Below are 26,186 nucleotides of genomic sequence, written 5' to 3'. Positions count from 1 at the left end.
TCCCTGGTGCTTCCCACCTTCACATAATCCTCATCATTCTTTCTGCTTACTGCTGTTTATTCGTTCAGTCGCTTCTGACTCTTCGTGACCTCATGGACCAGCCCACGCCAGGGCTCCCTGTTGGCCGTCACCACCCCCAGCTCCTTCAAGGTCAAGCCAGTCACTACAAGGATACCATCCATCCACCTTGCCCTTGGTCGGCCCCTCTTTCTTTTTCTTTCCATTTTTCCCAGCATCATTTCTGCTTATGCAACTGCAAAAACAACATCCACTAATTGTACCATTTAATTAAACAAGGAGAGTAGCCATTATTATTTAAATTAGTGACAGTATCAGGAGATTCCATCTGAACATGAGGAAGATCTTCCTGACTGTGAGAGCCGTTCAGCAGTGGAACTCTCTGCCCCGGAGTGTGGTGGAGGCTCCTTCTTTGGAAGCTTTCAAACAGAGGCTGGATGGCCATCTGTCGGGGGGTGATTTGAATGCAATATTCCTGCTTCTTGGCAGGGGGTTGGACTGGATGGCCCAAGAGGTCTCTTCCAACTCTTTGATTCTATGATTATTTCTTTGAAAATAGGCTTCTACATGACAACCCTCTTAAATGGGAACTATGTATTTAACACAGTAGTTCCAAACCTTTTTAACTAGGGACCACTTTGACCAGGGACCACTCTCCAACATTAGTACCTAAAGGGTTACAAATCAGTTTTTGGTCAGCTTTAGAATCAGTTTGGTTATTTGGGATGCTGATTCAGAAAAATGTATTGGATAGACCACATCAGCTCTAGTTTCTGATACAGAACATATTCCGTCCATGCCCACAGAAAACCATATTTAATAAGCCTCAGCACTGTAAGAGGGTTTTGTGAAACCAGTCACTCTTGTTGCAACGGTGTAGTAACGGTGAGGCTGTGGACCACATTTTTGTTCTTGCAGACCACTGGTGGTTCATGGACCACAGATTGGGAACCACTGATTTAACACAACCATAAAGGTGCCAGAAAAGGATAAACCATGAAAACATCAAAATCAAGACAATATTCAAGTTAATGGAAACAAGTCTTTATTAAGTAACTTTTAATATCAGAAAAATAAAACTCTTATAATTCTCTTTACAGCAAATATATAATATCAGTGCTTTGGCCATCATAAGTTAAAGGCCCTTTATCATAAAATATATGTTTTTTTAAACTTTACTCAAATTGAATTTATAATCCCTATGACCTCCCTACATATACATAACAAAAAGAGTGTAGTAAAATTAGCAAATACTAAACTATATTGAGAGCTTTGTCATTCTTGAGTCTGTGGTTTATAGAAACAGTACACGCACCTAATGTATGTCGACTCCTTGGCTTATTAGTTGCAGTGTACAATGCAAGAGAATACAAAATACATGCTCGGTGAACAAGATTGTTCATATCTACAAGACTGCAGCTAAAGATTAAGGATTCAATACTGACATTTAAACTATCCTACAAGCTGTTAGCGTTAAAGTTATGCATCTCATAATGTAATAATAATAATAATAATATAATAATATGCCATCAAGGCAACTTTTATACTGAAAAAAATCATAAAATAAAAACCGTTATCTGTAAACTTTTTTTTATACGAAATGTAACTCTTTCAAGTGGAAATAAAAAATAAAGATTTCTGTATATTTACTAGTTCAATACACATAGTTTGCTATACTGAGAAAAAAATCTGTTGCAGCTCAGGAAATATTGCTCAAAAAAAAAGAGAGAGAGAGAGACAGAGAGAGAAATAAAAAAATAAATCCATCAGAACTTCTGAGTGTTCTTTTTTTTTTTCAAATGCCAGCACAGATTTGGGAACATTCTGAGGATGAAGTAGTGAGAAACATCCACAGGTTGAAATGCAAAGAAAACAAACACAAAGAAAACAACTAAGAGAGAAGCACATTTTCTTTTCTTTTCCTTGACATGGGGAAGTGTGGGTTTGAAATGAGAAAACCGCTTTCTTTCATTTGTTTTGCTGGGTCACTATCACTGCTTGCTTTCGTGAATTGATATAAGAGAGCGGATGCGACTCCCCCCCCCCCCCACTTTATATTACTAGAAATAAAATACATGCTTCACATAATGTGCAAATAAGGTTGAAACGAGGAAAAAAATGATTCACATTTTCAAACTTGGATATTTTCTAAAATAGTTAATTTAAGAACAGCTTGATCAAGCTAGCCAATGGAATGTTAGCATCCTAGCTATCGGTTGCAATGAGGGCAAGACCTCGATGGCTCCCCCTCCCCGTGACCCAATATGGCACATGAGCCATTTTGGGGGGCGGGTGGGATGGAGTCAGGAGCCCTCGAAGGCTGCACTCGTCAGCATGGGGACCCCACAGCTCTCTACGACACAAACCGCATGCATGATACTCCTCGACACAAGACAGAAGGCCCCCTACTCTTCTACAAAGGGTGCCCATCCCGAAAGAGGGCTTGGTGTAAAGATTGGCTCCCTTCTCTAAAACGAATGTCAAAGCCATTACTAGTAGGGGAACTTGGTGGATGTGTTGGAGCGGGCCTGCATTTTTTTCCCCTACATTTCAGCAACGGAAGACCAACAACATTCCTGATTTGTTTTCAAGATGCCCTCTTTGCATTCTGGATGAGAAGGGAGCCAAGTCCTACCATCCTGCCCTCCCCATCCCCTCTGAACAATGATCTATCTCTTGCTAATAAAAATCACCAGTATGCTACTCGCCGAACGCCAGCAAATCAATTTGTGCATCAAAAAAATTAATTGCAACGTTAGATAAGTTAAGCCTATGTTGTAAAGAGGGAAAAAAAGTTGCCCCCAAACCTGTTTGAAAAACTGGCAGTGTAAAGAAGGCAGCATTGGAAGTGTGTTTGATACATTGATAATCCTTTTTTGTACCCTTCCCCCCCTTAACTAACTGTTTCTGCATCCGGGGCTGTACCAGGCTTTACGCCATCAAGACCATTAATGCCAAGACATAGTCAAGATCATGCGCTATCCTGTTCTGAAACTGACCAAAGTTCCTGCCATTTCTACCGCTTCACAGCTCTCTTCTGGAAGAATTTTGCTATAGATGCCACAGTTGCAACCAAAATGGAGAAAGATTGGCTAGGCTTAGTAATTAATTGTACAAGCCTTTCTGAAAAAGAGTACATGCCTTTCAAACAAGGTTAGCCTAATCTCAAGAAAGCCCAATAACAGTCTGAGTTCATTATAAGTTTACTTGGGGGGTACCATTACATCCAAGCCATTAAGAGTTTAAAAAGTCCATATATAATATCTCTATATATTTAAGAGTGAATTTGAATTGCCTGAGTAACAGCTGTCTGGCAAACTGGACATGATGGTGCTTCCTTTTCACAGATCTTGTTGGCACATTCCATGCAGAAGAGGTTGTGGCCACACGGAACCAGGGCAGCGATTACTTCATTCTCAAAGCATATCACACAGTCGTGCTTTCGCCTCAACTCTGGGGGAGAACTAGACGTGGAGCCGCCGTTGGAAGAAGAGTAGCTGTTGGTACCATTGGAAAAAGCAGGGATGTAGATGGGAAGGCCAACTTGACCAACTGTACTGGGTGGGTCGCTCCTTACTCTCCTCGCCAGCGGATGCTCTAAGGTTTCGGGAAATGTGGGTGACAAACGAGGAGTGGATGGCTGACTCCCTCTCCGTGGAGTCTTCGCGTTGCTAGCAGGTTCACTACCGAAAGTGGAGAGTGGATTCACCGGTTCGAAGGGGGTCCAGATGGTTTGTGATGGTGTTGGCAAGGAGTCGTATGCGGGAGAGTCGACTGCGAGATCCTCTGCGCCCACAGAAGGTGGCAACGTTTCACCAAACCAAAAGTTGCCTGTGCTGAATGGACTAGTGGGGCTGAAGTCAGCCAGCCTATTGCTTCCAAAGTAGGAATCAGTAGACCCACTTCCTAAAGAACTGGAACTGTCATTTCTGTAATTTGAAATCATTCTGGCACGGCTTGGAGGAGGTACCGGGTTGGAAGTAAGCCAGGCGGATCCCAAATTCCCTCCTTCAAAGCTGACATCTGTACCATTGTAATGGAAATCATTTTCTTCGTTCAGTTCGATGTAGTTTCCAGTGCGCATGGCAATGTGCATTTCTATTTCTTCTCGAGCACGATCGACGTTTTCAGGCATGCCGGTAACCTCAAAGACTGGCTCCTTGTCTCTACTGGGAGTAACTATGTAGGTATGAGTCTGCTGCTGAATTCTTTTGATCGTAGCGCCTTTTGGGCCTACCACCAGCCCGACAACACGGTAAGGCACCCTGACTTGGACTGTTGTTTGGCCGGGCAGGTTGGGGTTACAAGGCAGCCCGCCCAGAGCAGGGCCATTTTTGTTGCGTGAAGCTCTTATCATGGAGAAGTGTTCAGCAGCAGAAAGAATTTCCCTTTTGGCCATGGCTACATCTTCCTTCCGTCCCGTGACCACAAAAATAGGCTCTTCTCCACGAACAGGGGTCTTGATGTAGGTATTTGTCTTGGCTCGCAATGCCTTTATTTTACAACCTGCATATTGAAAAAACAAACAAACAAACAAACAAAAAGGAAAATTAGTACGGAAAAAAGATGGGCAACCCCCCTTAGCCCTCGAAAGGCTTTCAGCTACACTCCCCAATACCATCAGACAAGTGAAACTGACATCCTTTAACTGGCAAATCACCCTGATGCACTCAGACCATCCATCTACCCAGTGACTGTTCTTGAAAACATCTTCAAAGTCAGTATTACAAATTAATCTGTTCACTGAAGTCTTTAGACCTCTTTCTGACCACACAAACCTATGCTAATCACTTCACTTTTGAAAGCTAAAGGAAGAAAGTCAGATTTTGATTCGGTTCCTTGCCACTTCACAGACTAGTGACTATTTTCAAACCTCTTTTGAAGCAAAAGTTTCTGAATCCTGACAGCTCATGTAAGTGAGAGAATCAACCCATTCCAGTATTTGTTGTTGTGCGCCTTCAAGTGATTTCTAAATAATGATAATCGTAAGGTAAACCTATCACAGGATTTTCTTGGTAAGATTTGTTCAGAAACCGTTTCCCTTTGCCCTCCTCTGAGCCTGAGAGCTCAGACTTGCCCAATATCTGCCAGTGGTCTCCATGGCTGAACGGTGAGTATTCATATCCTGGCCACTTGGGAGCCCCAGTTCAACCACCACATTATACTGATACTTGTTCATTTAAATTTCTTTTAAATAATTAGCTTGCTCATTGAGGGGCAAAATGCAGGCCTAAAGATACATACAGATTTTCAACACTTTTTTGTAGTTCTTTTGTAAAAAAAAAAAAAAGAGAGAGAGGGTGAATTGCTTTGGAGACCTCTAAAATTGGCAATTCTACTTTTAGTAAACTGTAGGGATGACACAGATATTTGAACTGGATTGGGATTGTGTGATAGCTGGTCTACTTTAACCTTTGTTTTAACCTTCGGTTTTAACTTCTGTGGCATGAAGTTTTACCTTGGCATTTTAATGATGATATTTTTAATTACTTTTAACTTTCAACTTAACCAAGTCCTAATTGTGTTTTAATGTATGTTAGTTCACTATTACAGGAGTTTTAGGATAGTGATTAGTGTCTATTTGTGCACTTTTTGGTTGTTTTTTCTTTGTCTTTTACTGTTGATATGGTCAGTGGACTAATCAATAAACTTTGCCTAATGCCTTCCCCATATAGTACTTGGTAAAGAATGATACCTGGTGATAATAAGGTGGGAAAAGGGATCTTTTTTTACCAATTTGATACAAAAAGATCAAAACATAATGCAACTACACCCAATCTAACCTACTTGCAAAATTTCAGAAGGCATTGAGGTTCACCCAGTTCATTCAATCTCTGGAGTACCAAGACAAACCCAACTTCTTGTAGAAGCTAATGGAGCCTCCAAATAAGGTGACACTTCAACCTGGATCAAGTCAGGTGATGGTTATAATAAGGAGAGTTATCCTTCAGGAGACACTTTTCCACATGTTAGTGTATAAGCCTTCAAGTTACCCGTTGACTTATGGTGACCCCATGAATTCCATAGAGGTTTCTTAGGAGAAGAATACTCATGGTTTTGCCAGTTCTTTCTTCTGAAATGTAGCCTATAGCACCTGATATTCACTGGTTGGCTTCCATTCAAGTACTAACTTGGGCTCATCCTGCTTAACATCCAAACTTGGGTGAGATCTGGAGTCTCATACAGTCAGGTATTCTATCTAGCATAGATCCATTAATCATAGATTAGGCACAGGAATATACTAATGCAGTGCTGCAGTATTCAGGCAAGACTAATATAATTATCCAAACAAATACAAATCAAACAGTGATGTTCTTGAATCCACATCGATGATTTTTCATTTCATCTAGAATGATTTCATTTATTTAGATTTAATTCCAGGTACTTTATGTACAACATGATTGTTGCAAATTGCTGGTGCCCTCTGGTCTAACTTTCAACTTTCTTCAAATTATACTTGAACCCTGTAAGTATATGGAAATCAATAAGACTGAATAAACAGATTCAGTGCCTTGAGTATTTTTCGGCTAGTTGAACAATCATTCAGCTAAATAATCTTTCAGAAGAATGTGCAATTAACAGATAACTTATCAGTTTGAAAAAGTAATTTCCCAGCTAAAAACACTAAAAAGTTATTACTCAAATACACTAAGTGAAGAATGGTAATCGAGTTTAAAGTTTCACAGTTAAACAAAATTATTGTGTAGAGTTGATTTATGTTAGCAGACGGATACGACTTTCTAATCAATGGACTCAAAATGTCAATTTCTATTGCTGTAAGGCAAAATCATTTTTAAAGTTCTATTTAACTGGCATTTAAATCCTTTAAAATTATACAAAACAAACAGACTAATAATAGATTCCTGCTGGAGATGTGCTTAATCCAAACCAGATGGCTTCTCTAAGTGGTGATTTATCAAAACTCAGTGTACTGGAAGAAACTGAAGTCATAGGAATGACTTCAAATGTGCTACAATTATAAACACCAAGATTTCGGCTAGGATAAGGATAAAATATGAGTTGAAAAGCAGTAACTGGCAGGCTAGACCTACGACTTCAACTGAGGAGGGCATGAGATATAAAACATAAAATGTCCATAGAGAATTACTGGCTGAAAAGAGTATGAGGCATGTTCTATACATGACAAAGTCTGTGCAGTTAGTTTGAAATATATAGATTATAGACAATGAGTTATTGTTCCAGGAGATTTTATTTTAAGATGGAAATGTGTCACAGGGTTTTAATTTCCAAGTAAAATCTGTAAAGTGAAATTAAGATCCTTTTTATTGCTTTGTTATCCCCACTCCAGTTACTTTTTTCTAACTGAAAATTTCAAAAGAATAAAGTATTGAAACAAACCATTTTTCCGATCCTTTTAAAGATGTTTTCATCTTATAGAATCATAAAGTTGGAAGAGACCTCATGGGCCATCCAGTCCAACCTCCTGCCAAGAAGTAGGAAGTTTATGTTAAACTTGTGGCCTGGAAACATCTCTAGTCACTGGGCCCATTTGTCTACATCGTATAGTCCTATCATTTTGTACTTTCCCAAGACTTTGGGATGGCAGTGATCAGTCATTTTCCTTTAGCAGGAATGTACGAGTTCAGTCATCCTCCACTTTTGCGAATGTGATTATTTGTGGATTATTCGCCGCCTTCTCTGTTGCTATCTCACACCATTTTAATAGGGATTGCATACCTTGCAAGATTGAGAGGGGCTTTGCGAGGCTGAGGGAAATCTGAAATGCACAATGAGGCTTGTACATCCCTATGAAAAAATGGCATAGGGCAGCAGCAATGGCCCATCTTTCCACAGTCCATCAACACCCCAGTTATTTGCGGTATTTCCACTTTCACAGGGAGACTGTGCCCCTAATCCCCATAAAAATTGAGGGCCAACTATACTAGAAACCAAACTGTTCCTATATACATTGAGACCAGTTTGACCAACAAAGCCTTATTCCTTGATCCAGTGATGTCCCTAGCACAGGTAATTTAGGAAAACCATTATTTGCCCATCCCACTAAGCACTGAAATCCTGAAGTTGAAGATCTAGAAATGTGGGCTTGGTCACATTAAGTATATAGGCACTTTCTGTCTCTACCACCTTGATCTTAGTTTCACTAATGGCTTTAGCAGCCCAGCAGCGTTAAAAGAGCATCATAGCTACTAGAAAGGAAGTCACACTGTTAACTGGTATATAGAACTTTATCTTTCAACCCCCCTAAAATGTAATTGATTCTATAGAAAGGAGTGCGCAATCTCAATAACAATTCTGTAAAGCTCTACAGTAGAAGCAACATGCTGTGTCCTATTGGTGAAACCTCCTCTCATGTGAAAAAATAAATTCTGCCAGATGGGAGCAACTATTGAAAAAGAGACACTTAAATAGCCAACTGACTTCCTTTGAATTCCCACTCATTTTTTTAGGCCCAAACAGAAGGAAGAACAACTGACTTTGCCTTGTGCTGAATTTCAGCGCTTGGAGAAGACTACTTTAGCCTTTCTAAGTTCTGCCTGACCGAAAATATCCCCTTTAGCAGACCCTCCTAGCCCTTCAATTTCTCACCGGAAGGATCTGTAGGTGTTTCAGAAGCTCTCATAACAATGCCAAGTCTATTAGATTAGGGTGTTGTGACAAAAGCCAATACAGCTGGCCCATTAAGCAGATTTTTGTTTAAATAAAATAAAAATTGTGGTTCTGAAAAGAAAGCTGACTCTACAAACCTCAAGGTCAATGTCTCCTCTGTTATTTAGAGACAGAATCACCATCAAAGAAAGCCGCAGCCTGTGACACCTGAAACTCCTCAATGCGTCATCAATCAATGTTAAGTGAGTTTAGTTTGTAAGGAACCAGTGGCAAAGCACGGTCGCAATAGACTACTGTATATACAGCCTGGGCAAAACAAAGGCTATTAATTTTCTTATGCAGTTTCACTGAGTGACCTTCATGTTTGTTTTTTTTTAACTCTAATCTGTTGGGCTTCCTTGAGCTTCTTATTAATTACTTCTTTGATATGCGCCATCATAACATGCCATCAAACGGTCTGATAAGACATTAAATGATGATGAGTCACATGCACGTCTATGATGTTTTCCAGTTTTGGTGTAACACTGGATGTGGAAGCACAAGGCTATAATGAGGGAAACTTGGAGCTCCCACACATTGTTTCCAGGTCTCTGGACATGTGAGAAATCATCACATGCAGAAGGCATAATGAGAGAACGGGCAGAACTTGGAAATCATGAAACAGCTCAGCTACACAGCACATTGCCAATTTGTTATTAAAATGTCATCTCTAAAATTCTTAAATGTATGTTAAAATATACATAATTCACGAGAATGGATTAAAGTAATAATTTGCAGATATCCCAACAGCCATTTGGCTCAACCCTCTGCTAGTGAAGAAATACTCAGCTAAAAACCCCCTAAGAGGAGATGATTCTAGCAGAACAGAGTGAGAACTACTATTCCCCACTCCATCTAAGTTCTGATGATGTAGTCAAAAATCACATTAGCTTATAGGTGAAGTATCACATACAGACTCAAGCTTAAGATGATATTCTTGTAGACCTCGTAATGCCATCCCTCCCAGAACATTTTTCAGCCTGGTAGCACCCAAACTAAAGAATGGAAATGCTTTGAAATTATGCCTGCAGTGCTCCTAATTGTGGAACTTGTTTCCAAAAGGTACCAAACTCAGCCGAACAAATTTTACAGAAATGTGTAAAATTTTACAGAACAATTGTGCGATCCTGGCTAATTCTAAGTCAAACCACCTATGAGCTGGACAAGGAGGAAGAAGTTCAGAAACAACAATATTTTAGGAACAAATCTAGGAAAGATGAAGGTGAGAACTAACCAGGTGAGACCTGGTTTCTATCCTGTTCAAATATTCGCAATTTGCAATCTAGAAAATTATACAAAGGGGCCTTTAAAGTATGGACATGGGGCATCATACTTTTAACAGCTACATAGGATTTCAACTATGGTCAATTTACATTAATGGATGGCAAATAAATCATATCCTGCATTAGATTGTAAGTCTGAGGTCAGGTAATTTTTCTCTTTTACTTCTAAAGAGCCATATATAATGATGGCATTAGATAAATAATAACAATAGGAAGTTCTGATTTAATAGTATAGAAAACAAGTGTAAATTCAAATACACTAAATAAATGTATGTAATTTTTAAATTTGTCTATTTTCATGGATGTTGTTTAGGCAGGCCTATTTTTCTTGAACTTATTTGAGCATCCAACTATATGGTCAGTACTAGGTGCAGATATCAGAGAAACGTGTCATTAAACTGTGACCAAATGTATTTACTCTCCAAGATTTATGCACATACAGAGATCACCGAGCAGTAAATACATTAAATATTAAATAAAGATAAATAATTCCATCATTAAGTACAGCAACAACTTTCCAGGCAAATACAGTATCTGCAACTCTTCATGAGTGTTATAGTCTGGTGTAGCTTTCCTTTTGTTCTTTTTCCCCACATTTCACATCAACATTTGTTGATGCTTAGTCTGAATTATTCTAACACAGAATTTGCACTTTGAATGGCATGCTTTTTTCTTTCTTTCCACAGTACATAAACACTGACTATAGCATGGAGAAGTCACCATTCAGTTGACATGGAAGGGTAAATCTATAAAAATCTTAAAATTCCTGCAATGTGTGAAACAATCACACTAAGAAGAACCCTTGCTTATGTTAAGCAATGCTAAGAAATGCCCTCCAAGGCTGTAATACTGAGAGAGAGAGAGAGAGAGAGAGAGAGAGAGAGATCACAAGAATGTGTATACACATGTATATGTATGGCAGAATGTGAGTTGTATGTTTGGCTGCTCCAGCTGAAAGAGCAAATCAGGGACATTTGTTATTAATATTATCAGCAGTAACAAAGACATCTCCCTTTTTATATGTTTTCAAGCATTGCTTTGATAGAAGACTAAAGCAGGCAAGTGCTTTTCTTGCCCTCAGTGATATCAGGATGTTTGTCAACTCTGGCTACACATTCTTGTAACCCCATCCTGTACCCAACAGAAAAGATTTGTTAACGTCACTGTGCCTAGGAAAATGTAGCTGGGCCTTTTACTGAGTAAAGGTGTAAATGTATCTGTTATTGTGTGTATAGGTACTTAGACCACTTTTTTAATATACTAGAGGCAAATAAATATATGGTGCAACAGTAATGTGTATGCCCTGTAATTTACTGAAGCATTCACCTATTTGTAAAAACATGTAAGTCAGCATTCAAGCAGAAAGCTCACAAACATACTTTCAAAACACAGAAGTTAACACACCTGAAGAGATAAAGACCTAAGGACAACCGAGATGAAGTAGATTTTTACTGGTGTCCCCCCACCTACTGTGGCCTCCCACTGCCCAACAATAATTGGTTCTTTAAGTCTAGATATACAGAGGCTGGTTTTGCATTAGCAAATTATGCTAGCAGGCTGCTAGAGCTTAAATTCCACAGGATTTGGCCTGTGGTTACTTTGACCTTAACTATGGAATAGATGGAGAATAAATGGGAGAACCTCTTACTTCCTCATGACTGATTAACTCAACAAAGTGTCCCATAAACATCCACCATGGATAATGGAGAAGAATTTATAGATTACAGAATAAATGATACCAGATGTAAAAATATTATACAGTACTGTCTTCTTCACTGCACATGTACAGATACCTTTTCTTACTGAGAGAAACAGCTAATGGAATCACAAATCAACAGGGTTAAAGGTACAAGTCTGCAATGCAACAAGTAGGGAGCTGGAGAACAACCACTCCCCCCCCCCCCAAACAGCTCCTTCATTTGAATGCATAATACATAATACATCCTATTACCTGCAGCTTTTTAAGACTCGACACTTTCTGTAAACACCAAACACAACAAGCAGTTGTATTGTGCCTCCAGAAAAGCAGGTAAAATATATTCACGAAGCTTACATCAGAGCTGGCCCTCCAGATGTTGTTGCTGCTGCTTGGCTTCAGGTTGTTCCAATCTTAAGACTACTTTATTAAAAATGTATGTACATTCACAAAAGCAGTTACTTATTATACAGTTTTTTTTGGCAGATTCCGGGTGGTTATATGTAATGCAAAAGTAGGAAAAGGAAAACAAGGGTCCATAGACACTGCTTTACAAACAGCTCTAGGAGACAGAAATGTCTTAAAAACTTGTACAAGAAAACAGTAAAAATAATAATAATAAGGAAGCTCTAAACCAGAAGTGATTGCCTGAAACAACAAAGGAATATAATGATCAAAATTCTGTTGGTACACAACATAGAGTAAAAAACTGTTGCAAAAACAGTTTCATTTTCTCAAGAGCTTGTGTAATTGTAGTTCTTAGTATAGCGAATGGTTCCACAAACATACATTTGGCTCCGTTGTACACTTTTGTCTGTTGTGCTGTTATTCAATAAGTAAATTCAAAGACCTTGCGCTGCTATGGGATCCAGGGTAACTACATTTGCCATATGCTTTCACTGCAGTACCAGTATATAGGATCTTGGCTGTGAAATTTAATGTCTTGTGAGAATGAATATAATGATGAGACAGATAGCTATGTTAGCTGCTGAGAACTACGTCTTAGTTTTCTGGGTGCTTAGGGTTTAGTGACACATGTTCTCCTCCACTGCTATGGAAAGCAGTTAGTGCAGCCCTTAACATCCCAAACCCTTTCCCCTCTTCTTGGAGGGAACAGAACAAATTTAAGTTGGCTACCAATGCAAATCAACACATTTTGATTCCATAGCAAAAGCAATTCTGCTGTTTTTCTTTAGTTGTGAACAAAATAAGAAAATGGGAAAAGTTCATTTTAGAAGTGGACAAATAGATAAGCTTAAATCAAAATTGGGCTGTGTCATTGATCTGTTTGTATGTATGTTTGTGGTTCTCATGCTCGTAGAATAGCAAGAAAATAATGCTCTTGCTTCCTCAACACCACAAATTAGCACATCTTTATTGTTTGGCTCTTTTGGAAAAATATTATGTCGATTTTAAACTGGACAAGCAACCTTAAACTAGCAGAGGCTGTTTTAAATGTAGAGGGAATCAATTTGTTATCCAGGTTAATGTGGAGATCAATTTGCTATCCAGGTTTGATTTAGAAAATAGTTTAGAGAAGGTCACAGTGTGTGAGCCATTGTTTTATAAGAAATGCCCTATTAGTTTTGTCTATTGAGATGTAGTATCATGCCAGAGTAGAAAACAATGATACAGCAAGATAAGAAATGTTAATACAGTGCAGCAAAGGCAAGGTTTACTTAATACTGAATGTCCACATTAAAGGTCTTTTGTTCCTCTTCTCCTCTAAATCATATATGGTAACATGTCAGCACTTACTCATTACTACTTACACTCCTTCCATTATAGTCATAGGCTTGCTTCCCTTACCACTGACCATTTTTAAAAAGTACTTGAGAACATAAAAGAAAATTCCTTTAGCTATATTTACATAATTGTTTTCTGAGGGACATCAGTAGGTATCTCAAGGTTTCTTCAAAGACAAACATGCAAATTTAGAAGGTCCAAGTAGCACCAATTGAAGAACTCAAATATTTGTGATCACTAGTAAACACTAGAAACTAGCCAAGAATATCACGCTGGTAGCATAAACTTCACATACTTTCTACTTCCTCAGATGTATGAAGTGCCTAGGAAAAGGTCTTAATAGTCAGACTGAGTGACTAACATGCAACAATATCATGGCGAAAGGTTTACAGAGCAAGGTATAATGCCACCATGGAATAACTAACCTTTAACTAGAATATATACAAAGCACAAACCATTTCCCATTCACTAGAATGAAATCTCAGTGTAAACAATTTTCCAGTCAGTGACCTCATGCAGACTGAGGTCACAACAGAAGTGGCCAAAGTCCAACAGCCCAAATATCCCAACTAAGCACTTCTCAGCCATCATTTTAATCTCCAGGAGCTCTGTGTCTCGCTGCAGCTGTGTAGAGTCATCACACAGCTTGCTAATATGCATAGCCCTTTCTAGCAGCCAAGTCCACCTGTTCTCTGCTATTGGGTTATTCCACTCTACAAGGAAAAGCACCCCAAAACTAAGGAAGTTTTCACTGGTTCAATACAAGCGCTGATCTCCAAGGAACAATTCTTGTCCAGACACTATATTAATAATTGACTAAGAACACTTAACAGTTCAGATGAAAAAGAAGCAGTTATTACTCACCCTATGACCTTTTTTGTACTGTGCATACAACATAAGACGTCTTATTTACTTGATATACGCTTGCTTAGAGGCCGAGAAAGGTCAGAATATGTGGAGTCTATATGTCGAGAGTCTTAAAGATGCAGTCATGGCAAATACTTGACTATGTTTTTAAAACACATCAAGAATGGAGATCAATCTTGAAGACAAATTAGGGAGTGACATTTTTGGTAGTACAAAAAGGTGTGTGTATGTGTGGAAATGATAGATTCCCTTTTACAGCCAGGCCTCAAATTTCACAAGGATTAGGGAGGGCTTTCATCTCCTCACTAACTCACTCAGATAGGAAGTAGGGAAAGGGATAGAAAAGGTGGTGAATGGGAGCAAGACGGCGAGAGGGAAGAGGAGAGAGTTGGATGGTGGCCTGGCAGTAGTAGGAACACACAAAAGCAATAAGAAAGACTGTGGCAACATAAGGCTGCTCCTTCTCTTCCTACTGCAATAGCACCACAACGAAAGATAACTGCTGCTGCCACTTCACTGCAGTATTACCTCCTCAAATATGAACTTTGATCTGAACACATCCCCACATTCCTCTCTCCTCCAAGAACTACCTGGTCTGTTGTGAATGAAAACTTTTACTATTTTTCCAAGACTGACAAGACCACAAATTAAATTTTCTACATGATTCATACAATCATGTGGCACGCCAGTTTCTCTGTTGCACAAAGCCACACTAAAAGGCAAATTTTATCACTGAGCAGATTCCTGATGGAATCCATCATCTCCTAGGGCAAATTGACTTAAGTCAGAAGAATCAATACTGATTATTCTCTTCTTTACCTCATTCTAGGGTGGGTAATTTCTGCTTCACTATGCACTGATTCAGCCACATCCCCATAAAAAACATAGTAAAACCGTCGTTATGCTCATGACCAGGTAGACTAGAGAACTGTTATTTTCTTCAGGTGAAAATTATTTCATTATTTGAGAAATGATCAAACTGGAGTCTTAATTTACACAGAAAAAAAAATCTATAATGGACTGAATATACTTGTGTATAAGTCAACCTCATGTAAATGTAATGGAAAGGTTTTAGGGCCTAAACAAATAGTTTTATTATGATTTATTGATAAATTGAGGGCAAAACCTAGGGGCATTCAACAAAAAATATTTTCCTCCCCAATTTGCAAGCCTCCTAAAACGGCTGCCACAGTAATTCTGCAGAAAAGCTTCTGCAATCAAAGGGGGCTTATTAAAAATGGCTGCCACCATTCTGTTACATCTCAAGCACTCAAAATGGTGGCCACATCGAATTCTTCAGGATCCCCATGTTGCTGCTGAACACTGCTTAGGTGGAAATAAAAGTGAGGAAGGAGGGAGGGAGTTTTTCCGCAGTATTCCAGCATCGACAATGTATAACTCGACTCAGGATTTCTAGGCTATGTATTTTGTGCTTATGCTTGAGTCCCATCTCCTTGGTATCTCACGATGTATACGCAAGTATTCCTGAATCCAAGATCCAAAGCACTTCTGGTGCCAAATGTTCCAGATAAGAGAGACTCAGTCTGTAATACATGATCACTGTGCTGACAGGATTATGGCACAATTCCAGACCTAGCACTATGATGGTTGTCTCAATCCTCCTGGAACATGAAAACACACCACTAATGTGTGATCTAAAGTTATCAAAAATTCATACATTAAGAAAAATCAGTTTTTGTTAACCGATTAACTCATTTAAGCCCATAACTTTTCTTTCAGCAGTGTTACTTGCTATCCCATGAAAAACCCATGCTTTTTCTACTAAGGAGTGATTGGGCACCACATCACACATACCCAGATATGTTCATGCCTCAGACACTTTCTCCTTGAAAAGAAACAACATCAAGTCTCATCCTTAATATCTCACAACTCATAGGGCCCTGTCCTAGTTCAGGAAGTGAGAAGTGAGAGAAATCTACCCCTAGGAAGGGACATTTATTCCTGAAAGAGTTATCAAGGGGAAAAAGGTGTCTCATCTGAAGCTTTATCACCAATCCTTGTTTGTACAGCAAGCCAATTTTTTGAAAATCTAATCACAAAAACCTCGTATCAAAGGTGTCTCAACTGAAGCTGTATCACCAATCCTTGTTTCCACAACAATCTAATTTTTACAACAAAAAAAAAATCCAATTCTCACGGAGACAGAAAGTGAGATTAAATCTTCTGAACAGGGGCACGGACAGCTAAACAAACCCCACAGGGGTGTTAATCCTTCCCATCTCCTTCTCTCCCCCCCCCCTCCCCAGGTGGAATTACACTAAAAAATATACCTGTTCCAACTTACATACAAATGCAACTTAAGAACAAACCTACAGAACCTATCTTGTTTGTAACTTCGGAACTGCCTGTACTCAAGGAAAACATATCAATCCAGACTTACAAGAGTACGTTGCATTTTCAAGCATATAGGTCCTTATCAAGCTGGCTAGGAACCCCCCCCTCCCCCAATAAAATACATTGAAAGATGTGTTGTATTGTCAGCTAGAGAAGATAGAGGAGTTGCTATTACCAGTGTGAACACTAATCAACAGACAGACCAAGAGATTTACTTCAGTAATTCAGATTAGGCATTCCTTTACAGCAAACTCAAAAGTACGTCCATAGAAGTCTTTTCTCTGCTGTGAAAGATGTCTCTGACCTGTCTGCATGGTGCATTTTATGGTGGTCATAAGAGAAGCAGCTCTTCCTATGGCAGCATACTCAGCATTTCTAGGAAAGGCACAATGACAACAGAGTGCAAGTTTGGTATGCATTAGTCTCGGGGGTTCAATCCCTGGCCCCTTGAGTAAAAGAAAAGCAGCAATAGTTAGGGAAGAGATCTGGAGAATCATTGCCAATTTCAACTGCAGATGTTAGGAGAGATGACCCAAACCTAACTAATATCCTCTTCCAAAAAGTAGATTGTTCACTATTCTGTGTAGATGCCCGAAACTGGGTTATACTGGCTCAACAAGTCTTACAGCAAAAACATTATAAGCAAAGAAGTACTGCACTCATCAACTGTAATTACATATCATGGGGAGAGGCACTTATTTAAGGGCAAATGCAACTGTTTGCCATGACTTAACTAGAGAGAAGGAGATAGAACCATGCAATGCAAATGACAAGTCCCCCCCCCCCCTTTTTTTTAAGAGACAAGATGACCAGAATCCTGCTGAGGATTTAGGTCTCCATTAAGTAGATTTCCATCTCCAGGAATTGTGACCCGGGCAGATCCATAAAATTTGATGGATGAATGCCTGGCAATGAATACGTGCTTTCACATTGTGCCCCTTACCTAGAGCATAAAGGTCAGCTAGAGTGCCCATCCTCTGGGACTGTGCCACTGCTCAAAGTAGTTTTTGAAGAAACTGAAGGAAGCCATATATACCAAAACCAAAGTCAAAACACAGAAAAATATATCTAAAAACTGCAAGTCCAATAACCATACTGAAAACCAAAATGCCCAAAACAGTGCCAAATGATGCTGATGTTAGTACAGCAAAAAATGAGAAAAGCAATCTAAAATCCAAATTCAAAATGTCATTCTAACTTCCAGACTTCTATAATCAAGACTGTCCAGTGACTATATCTCACCTTCAAAAAGAATGAATACATAATGCCACACTATCAATGCATTAAAACACCTAAGAAATATGAGACTATGGTATGTGCTTCCAATTGTTATAATCATCATCACCACAGTCATAAAAATACAATAACATTACTTTGAGAAATGCTCCCCTAAACACCCTCATTTGTCACACTTCAATGTGAGGGAAAGTGAAGCTGTCTAGGGGAGAAATTTTCAAGAATTCAGAGAACGAATGTTATTGTATTTGCATTTTGATGATGATGATGATAACAAGAGGAGGAGGAAGCAGCAGCACATATCATGCTCTCATGTATCTTAGTATACCAACAGTATGCTATTATGTTTCAAGCAAGACTATTTATTCACTAGAGAGATCTCACAATTTACCTTTTAAAAAAGATACAAATTAGTATCAAAGCTGCCCCTAACATTTTAGTCACAATCACTTTCCATAAAAAGGACGTTGACTGCCATCAATCATAAAGGTTACAGAACAGATGGAGCAGCCAGAAACACCACCTGCATGGCCGTGATCGGATCACTTTGCCCTGGCCTCTTAGGAGGACTCTGGGAACTCGGCTTTCATTAAAAACAAGGCTAACAAAAACACACATAGAGAAGAGCTTCGAGCCCTCACAGCTGTCAAGCAAAACTGGGATCACGTGCCGCCAGTGTCTGCCAAATGGCTTGGAAACCAGAGAGGGTGTGAGCAGCAATCGCAGACAGAACTTCCTTAATCAGCACAATTCCCTAGCCCACACCACAGCTTCAAGTCTGCTCTTTGTCCTAGAATTTACTCCTTCATGCTCTACCTCGTCTTCTCCATCACAGATCAAGTAGTTCTACACCAACCCTTCCCTCCCTCCTTCCGAATACATATAAATGCTGTCTGGAAAATCTATTAATTTGTTAACAACACTATATCCCTCCTCTTTGTCCTCAAGGAAGAATGCCTGGTTCACCTTATTTTACCCTCACAATAATACAGTAGGTCAGATTAGGCCCAGGGTTACCCTTAAACCTTGGTGATTTGAACTAAATTCGATGAATTACATCACAAGTTCCCCTGCCCAATTTTCCATAACATTCATCAGGTGGGACACATACATAGAAAATGTTAGAGTCCATTTATCCTCAGACTCAAAGATCACATTGCTGTGTTTTATTTTTCATAATTTATCTTGCAAAAAGGTTGGAGCTCAACAGAAGATGGGGGCGGGGGCATTTGAATGACTTTTGCAGCCCTGCCAATAATGATGCTGTGAATTTCCAGAAAGCTGCTCAACCCATCCCCTATATCAGTGGTTCCCAACCTTTTTTGACCAGGGACCACTCTCCAACCTTAGTACCAAAGGGATTATGAATCAGTTTTGGTGAATTTTGGAATCAGTTTGGTTATTTGGGGTGCCGATTCAGAAAACTGCATTGGATAAACCACATCAGCTCTAGTTTCTGATACAGAACATGTGCAATCTAGCAGTCACCATCTGCTCACTCAAAGAAAACCGTATTTAATAATCTATGGTTGATGGGGTAGCAGTAATCTTTTGTGAGTACTCAGTGCCTTCCCTCCTGACATCCCTGTTGCATCGGCACTATAAGAAGGTTTCGTGAGACCAGTTGCTCTCATTGCCATGTGTTTCAAGGCAACAGTGCAGTAACGGTGAGGCCACGCACCATATTTTAGTTCTTGTGGACCACTGGTGGTCCATGGGCCTCAGCTTGGGAACCAATGCGCTATATCATATGAAAGCAAAATGATATAATGCGCCTAACTAATCCTGATTTTAGAATGTGAGTGGAAGGTAAATAATAGGACGGCAGCATATTTCACTGCATACTGGTTCAGTCTGGAGGAACATCTGTCATGAAGACATATAATTGCGTTGCTTGTCTTGGTTATCACATCTCTGTTAAGTCTCCGCTCTTAAGTAACTATCACAAACAAAAATCTTAATGTCAATCTGGAACCTGTTTTATATTAAGACTGGAACTCTTTGCCAGACTTTCACCATAGCAAGAACTGCTTGTCTTAAAAAAATAATCAAATCACTGCCACGCTACAACTGCACTCCCTCCCAACCCATAATGTAGCTTAGTTTTTCTTCCCCCTTCTGCAGTACAGATTTCACTGTAGGCATAAAATGAACATTAAGAGGAGCTCTGCTCTATCTGAGTAAGTTTTTATTTGACTCTACAGTATATCTTGTCACCAATTGTGGGCAACCAGATGCTTCCAGTAATCCCAAAAATATGAAGACAATAACCCTTCCTGCATCTGATATACTGGTTCTGAACAGAGAGGTTCCAATTAGCTAACATGAGTAATTTATATTGATATAAAGTTATCCTACATTAAAGTCTGCCCTTCCCATATAGTTTACAGCTGATGGGTTCCAAAATGAAGTTTATTCCCTGTTAAAATGTCTTTTTAAAAAACAATTTTCTATATAAAGCAAAGAAATTTCTGCATCCTGTGTGTGTATGTATCTTCAAGTCACTTGTCAATAATGAACCCATGTATTTCAAAGAGTTTTCTTAGGCAAAGAATACTCAGAGGTGGTTATGTCACAAAGATATGATATATGGTTTGAAGGAACTGAATGAAAACCTAATTTGGCTGAGGACACCATTCTAAAGGAATTAACGCCTGCTATGACAAAATCATTAACTGCACTCAGGAAGTGTAATTAAAAGTTGTTGATAAGAACTGTGTCAGTGATAAGAGAAATGTTTACATCTGTCAACATTTGCTGACCAGAAACCGGATTAACTCTAAAGGAAATTACATCTGTTTACATTTGTCAAGGACAATGCTCTTTCAAGTGAAACCCAGAATACAATGGTTTGTCACCTGAAGACAAACATCTATGTCAGGAGATGAAGACTCAAGATAATTTCAAACAGGACAATTATTTACTACATCAGCAGAATATTCCTATACAAGACTCAATCTAATAATTCTCAAGTGTGACAGACAGAGATGCTGTTCACCTGCTATGCCCTGCTCCATTGGGAAGGAGAGAGATAAGGTACTATGGAGTGTCAGATCTGCAATGGAACTCACTCTGCACTTTACCTCCTTTTCTCAAGGGAACAGAAAGGAGTGTGATTTTGGAGTTTTGGATTTTATGCAGGGAAGTCAGGTTCTGCTGTATGGAAAACAGGGATCTGATTCTTGGCATTGTGCTTAGGGAAATGATGTATTTTGGAGTTTTAGAAGTTTTAAGAGTTATGGAACTATGCGTTGGCTGAATTGCAAGGAAGCAATCTGGACTAAGATGTGTTCTTCTCCAGATGACAGTAGGAGGAAGAATGGTGATGTATGAATGAAGATGACTGAATGTTTATATGTGTGTGAAAGCTGAGTGAAAAATGTAATTCTCCTTTTGTCTGTTTTTAGCCAATGTAACTGTAGGTTGTTTGTGAATCCAATGCAGTGGAATCAAATCGGTATGTCTGTATCTCCAATGTTGTTCTTTGTGTAAAAGTTCTGATACCATTTCTCTTACTGGAAAATTACAAAAAACAAAAACAAAACACCTATGCTTTAAAGCAGGGTCCTCAAACTAAGGCCCGAGAGCTGGATACGGCCCTCCAAGGTCATTTACCCAGTCCTTGCTCAGGGTCAACCTAAGTCTGAAATGACTTGAAAGCACACAACAACAATCCTATCTCATCAGCCAAAAGCAGGCCCACACTTTCCACTGAAATACTAATAAGTTTATATTTATTAAAACTGTTCTTCATTTTAATTATTGTATTTTTTATTTTATTTCATTGCACTACAAATAAGATATATGCAGTGTGCATAGGAATTCATTCATTTTTTCACATTATAATTCGGCTGTCCAACAGCTTAAGGGACTGTGACCTGGCCCTCTGTTTAAGAAGTTTGAGGACCCCTGCTTTAAAGTAACTGAAAAGTTATTCATAACAGTTGTGCCAGCTCCTTCACTTGAACTGAAAAACACTTTCCATGCCAATTACTTCTCATGGACACGTAATACAGAATAGTTAAATAGGGAGTAAATTCATACTTTTTCAAAACTATGGGGAGAGGGTTCATCCTCTTTCTTGATGTCCATTTAACCTTTAAAAAATGTTAACTGAAAATTTCAACCCTCACGTGCCAGGACAGAATAAGCAGACGTGATATACTCTAGTTATCACTAGGCAGGCACCATTGAAGCAGGGGAGGAAATAAGATGTAGCACATAAAACTTAATGTTGACCCCAACACTATAATAATAATAATAACAACAAGAACAGCAGCAGCAGCAACAACAACTTTATTTATATCCTGCCACTATATCCCTAAAGGGACTCGGGGAGGCTTAAAAGACACTGCAGTACAGTATATAACGTAAACGATACATGGGTATAAAACAATTATCACATAAAAATTATAAAGCAACCACTAATACTATCCCTCAACATACTGGAATTCTCATTGGGGGGAAAAAATAAGGAAACAACTTGTAATTTAATGAACTTTTCATAGTATTGCAGAAGCTATACTTGTTTCCAAGCAAGAAAGCATAAGAGTGTGAGAGACAGAATGGAGCTTACATTGTTTAACTTCATGGGCTGGAATGATCAATTCTCACTGGATCTGAGACAAGCCTGAATCAAATGCCTACGGTTAATTCTAATATTTGCAGACAAGACAATGTAATTTTTCAGTACATGCTGAACATCCCTTATGTGAAATGCTTGAAGGTAGAAGTGATTTGGATTGTGAATGTTTTTGGATTCTGGAATATTTGCATAAACATACTGAGGGATCTTGGATATGAGACTTAAGTTTAAATGCAAAATTCATTTATATTTAATTCCTATCCCTCCGTGCCGCACTTAGCTACTGCACTTTAGCTATTGCACTTTAACACCAGCGATTGCACTTTAGATCTAGCTATTAGCGATTGCACTTTAGACCTAGCTCTTTGTTGTGCACTTTAAGAACTATTCTAGTGGTGTGGCCAAAATATCCAGCATCGCCTTGTTTCATTGTCATCCATGTGGTCCCCCCTCCCCCTCTGTGTGCTATCCTTACTACTATTGTATAGTGTGAGGGACAAGGGGGATGGTGGGCTGGACCCTATAAATAAAAATGAGGTGGGGAGGGGGGTAGCGGGGAAGAAAGGAGATTGGCAAAGACCGGAGACGCAAACAACTGATAAGATAGAAAGCAAGATACTGGCATTAGACTGCGGCATGGAGGGGAGGAGGTGTTCCACGAGCCGAGGGGCCCCCATAGAGGTCGTGGTGGGAAGGAGGAGATGCGGGAAAAGGAGACCTCGAATTCGGCTTAATTCGGACCGCTTACCCATATTAACAACACCCAACCGGTCTCCTAAGGTAAATTGGTGTAACCAGGTGAGCGGGCCCTCTGGCTTGAAGGTGGTGTTGTTGAACGCCAGATCTGTCAACGGTAAAACGACCTGGATCCAGGATTTAATCCTGGAGGAGCGGGCAGATCTGGCGTGCATCACGGAGACCTGGTTGGATGAAGCTGGGGGCGTAAACCTCTCCCAGCTTTGTCCTCCAGGTTTCTCCGTGCAACACCAGCCAAGAGCCGGGGGACGGGGAGGCGGGGTCGCAGTGGTCTATCGAGATTCCATCCATCTGACCAGGAGCCCCATCCCGCAGACCACAAATTTCGAATGCGTCCACCTGAGGGTGGGTGACCGGGACAGAATAGGGATTCTTGTAGTGTACCGTCCACCTCGCTGCACTACAGTCTCCCTGCCTGAGCTAGCGGGGGTGGTCTCGAGCCTGGTGGTGGAGTCCCAACGGCTTCTTGTGCTGGGGGACTTCAACATCCATGCCGAGGCAACCCTCACAGGAGCGGCTCAGGACTTCATGTCTGCCATGGCAACCATGGGGCTGTCCCAACAAATATCTGGCCCCACCCACTGTGCTGGACATACATTGGACTTGGTTTTCTGCCAGGGATGGGAGCAAGGTGGCGGTGTGGAGGAGTTGTCCATCTCTCCGTTGCCATGGACCGACCACTTCCTGATCAGATTTAGGCTCACTGCCCCCCCTAACCTCCGCAAGGGTGGAGGACCCATTAAGATGGTCCGCCCCAGGAGGCTTATGGATCTGAACGGATTCCTGACGGCTCTTGGGGACTTTCCCGCCACCTCGGTAGGTGACCATGTCGATGCCTTGGTCGCTCTCTGGAATGGGGAGATGACTAGGGCAATTGACAGGATCGCTCCGGAACGTCCCCTCTCAAGTAACCGAGCTAAACCAGCTCCTTGGTTCACTGAGGAGCTGGCAGCGATGAAGCGAAGGAAGAGGGAACTAGAGAGCGTGTGGCGCTTGGACCCAAGCGAGCCAAACCGAGCACGGTTTGTGTCCTTTTTAAGGGCATATGCCGCGGCAATAAAAGCCGCAAAGAAAACTTTCTTTGCGGCTACTATTGCGTCTGCAAAGAACCATCCGGCGGAGTTGTTTCGGATTGTCAGAGGTCTTTTAACTCCCCCCATCTCAGGTGGGAGCCCTGACAATTCGGACACGCGCTGTGAAGCATTTGCTCGGTTCTTTGCAGACAAAGTCGCTTTGATCCGTTCTGGGCTGGACGCCACATTAAATGCAGTCTCTGTGGATGTGACACAAGCACCTGCTTGTCCTATTTTGATGGATTCTTTTCAGTTTGTGAAGCCCGAGGATGTGGACAAGATACTTGGAGGAATGAGGCCCACCACGTCCATCCTAGACCCCTGCCCATCCTGGCTTCTGAAAGAGGCCAGAGGGGGATTGGCTGAGTGGGTAACGGTGGTGGTCAATGCCTCCCTTCGGGAAGGCACGATTCCAGCGAGCCTAAAACAGGCTATTATAAAGCCGCTGTTGAAGAAACCATCACTGGACCCCACTAAATTCGAGAACTTTCGGCCTGTTTCCAATCTTCCCTTCTTGGGCAAAGTCATGGAAAGCGTGGTGGCCTCACAACTCCAGGTATTCTTGAGAGACACGGATTATCTGGATCCGGCACAGTCTGGCTTCAGACCGGGACATGGTACCGAGACGGTCTTGGTCGCCTTAGTGGATGATCTGCGCCGGGAGCTAGACAGGGGGAGTGTGTCCCTGTTGGTGCTTCTGGACCTCTCAGCGGCCTTCGATACCGTCGACCACGGTATTCTTCTGGGACGCCTTGCAGAGATGGGCCTTGGGGGCACCGCCTTGCGGTGGCTCCAGTCATTTCTGGAGGGTCGTACCCAGAAGGTGTTAATGGGGGACTCCTGTTCAACACCACAGCCTTTGACCTGTGGTGTTCCTCAGGGCTCCATCCTGTCCCCCATGCTGTTTAACATCTACATGAAGCCGCTGGGTGAGATCATCCGGAGTTTCGGGGTGCGGTGTCATCTGTACGCAGATGATGTCCAACTCTGTCACTCCTTCCCACCTGCTACTAAGGAGGCTGTCGGAGTCCTGAACCGGTGCCTGGCCGCTGTAACGGTCTGGATGAGGGCGAACAAACTGAAATTAAATCCAGACAAAACAGAGGTACTCCTGGTCAGTCGCAAGGCCGAACAGGGTATAGGGTTACAGCCTGTGCTGGACGGGGTCGCACTCCCCTTGAAGGCGCAGGTTCGCAGCTTGGGTGTGACCCTGGACTCATCGCTGAGCCTGGATCCCCAGGTTTCAGCGGTGACCAGGGGAGCATTTGCACAGCTTCGGCTCGTGCGCCAGCTGCGCCCGTATCTTGGGAAGTCTGACTTGGCCACGGTGGTACATGCTTTGGTCACATCCCGCCTCGACTACTGCAACGCTCTCTATGTGGGGCTGCCCTTGAAGACGGCCCGGAAGCTCCAGCTAGTCCAGCGCGCGGCAGCCATGTTGTTAACCGGAGCGGGACGCAGGGAGTGCACAACGCCCTTGCTGTCCCAGCTCCACTGGCTGCCGATCAGCTACCGGGCCCAATTCAAGGTGCTGGTGCTAACCTACAAAGCCCTAAACGGTTCCGGCCCAAAATACCTTGAGTACCGCATCTCGGCCTACGAGCCCACGAGGACCTTGAGATCATCCGGGGAGGCCCTTCTCTCGGTCCCGCCTGCCTCACAGGCACGTCTGGCGGGGACCAGAGAGCGGGCCTTCTCGGTGGTGGCCCCCCGGCTGTGGAACTCCCTCCCTGCTGAAATTAGACAGGCGCCTTCCCTCATGGCCTTCCGCAAGGGCCTGAAAACCTGGCTCTTCGAAAAGGCCTTCAACTAGTGCTATGCTTTGGAACGACCACCGGAATGGACTAGGATTACGAGACTGTTCAAGACCCAAATAAGACGAAGCGGATTTTTAGCTTTAGCTTAAGTAATTGTGTGTTAGTATGATGTATGTTTAGCCCTGA

At 41.2% G+C, this 26,186-nt stretch overlaps 1 protein-coding gene across 1 annotated transcript in view; it reads right to left on the bottom strand.

The window, feature by feature from the left end:
* Positions 1-1,040: 1,040 nt before the first annotated feature.
* MEX3C (mex-3 RNA binding family member C) overlaps positions 1,041-26,186 on the bottom strand; it is a 41,530-nt gene continuing 16,384 nt past the window's right edge. The window contains exon 2 of the mRNA XM_060761262.2: positions 1,041-4,524. Coding sequence (XP_060617245.2) covers positions 3,293-4,524 — 1,232 coding nt within the window. The 3' untranslated portion in view covers positions 1,041-3,292. The remainder of the gene's footprint in view (positions 4,525-26,186) is intronic.

Source organism: Anolis sagrei, chromosome 2 (assembly GCF_037176765.1).
Source record: "Anolis sagrei isolate rAnoSag1 chromosome 2, rAnoSag1.mat, whole genome shotgun sequence".
Classification (NCBI taxonomy): Eukaryota; Metazoa; Chordata; class Lepidosauria; order Squamata; family Dactyloidae; genus Anolis; species Anolis sagrei.
Note: the sequence above shows the minus strand (reverse complement) of the source record. Positions and strands in the feature narration are given on the sequence as shown.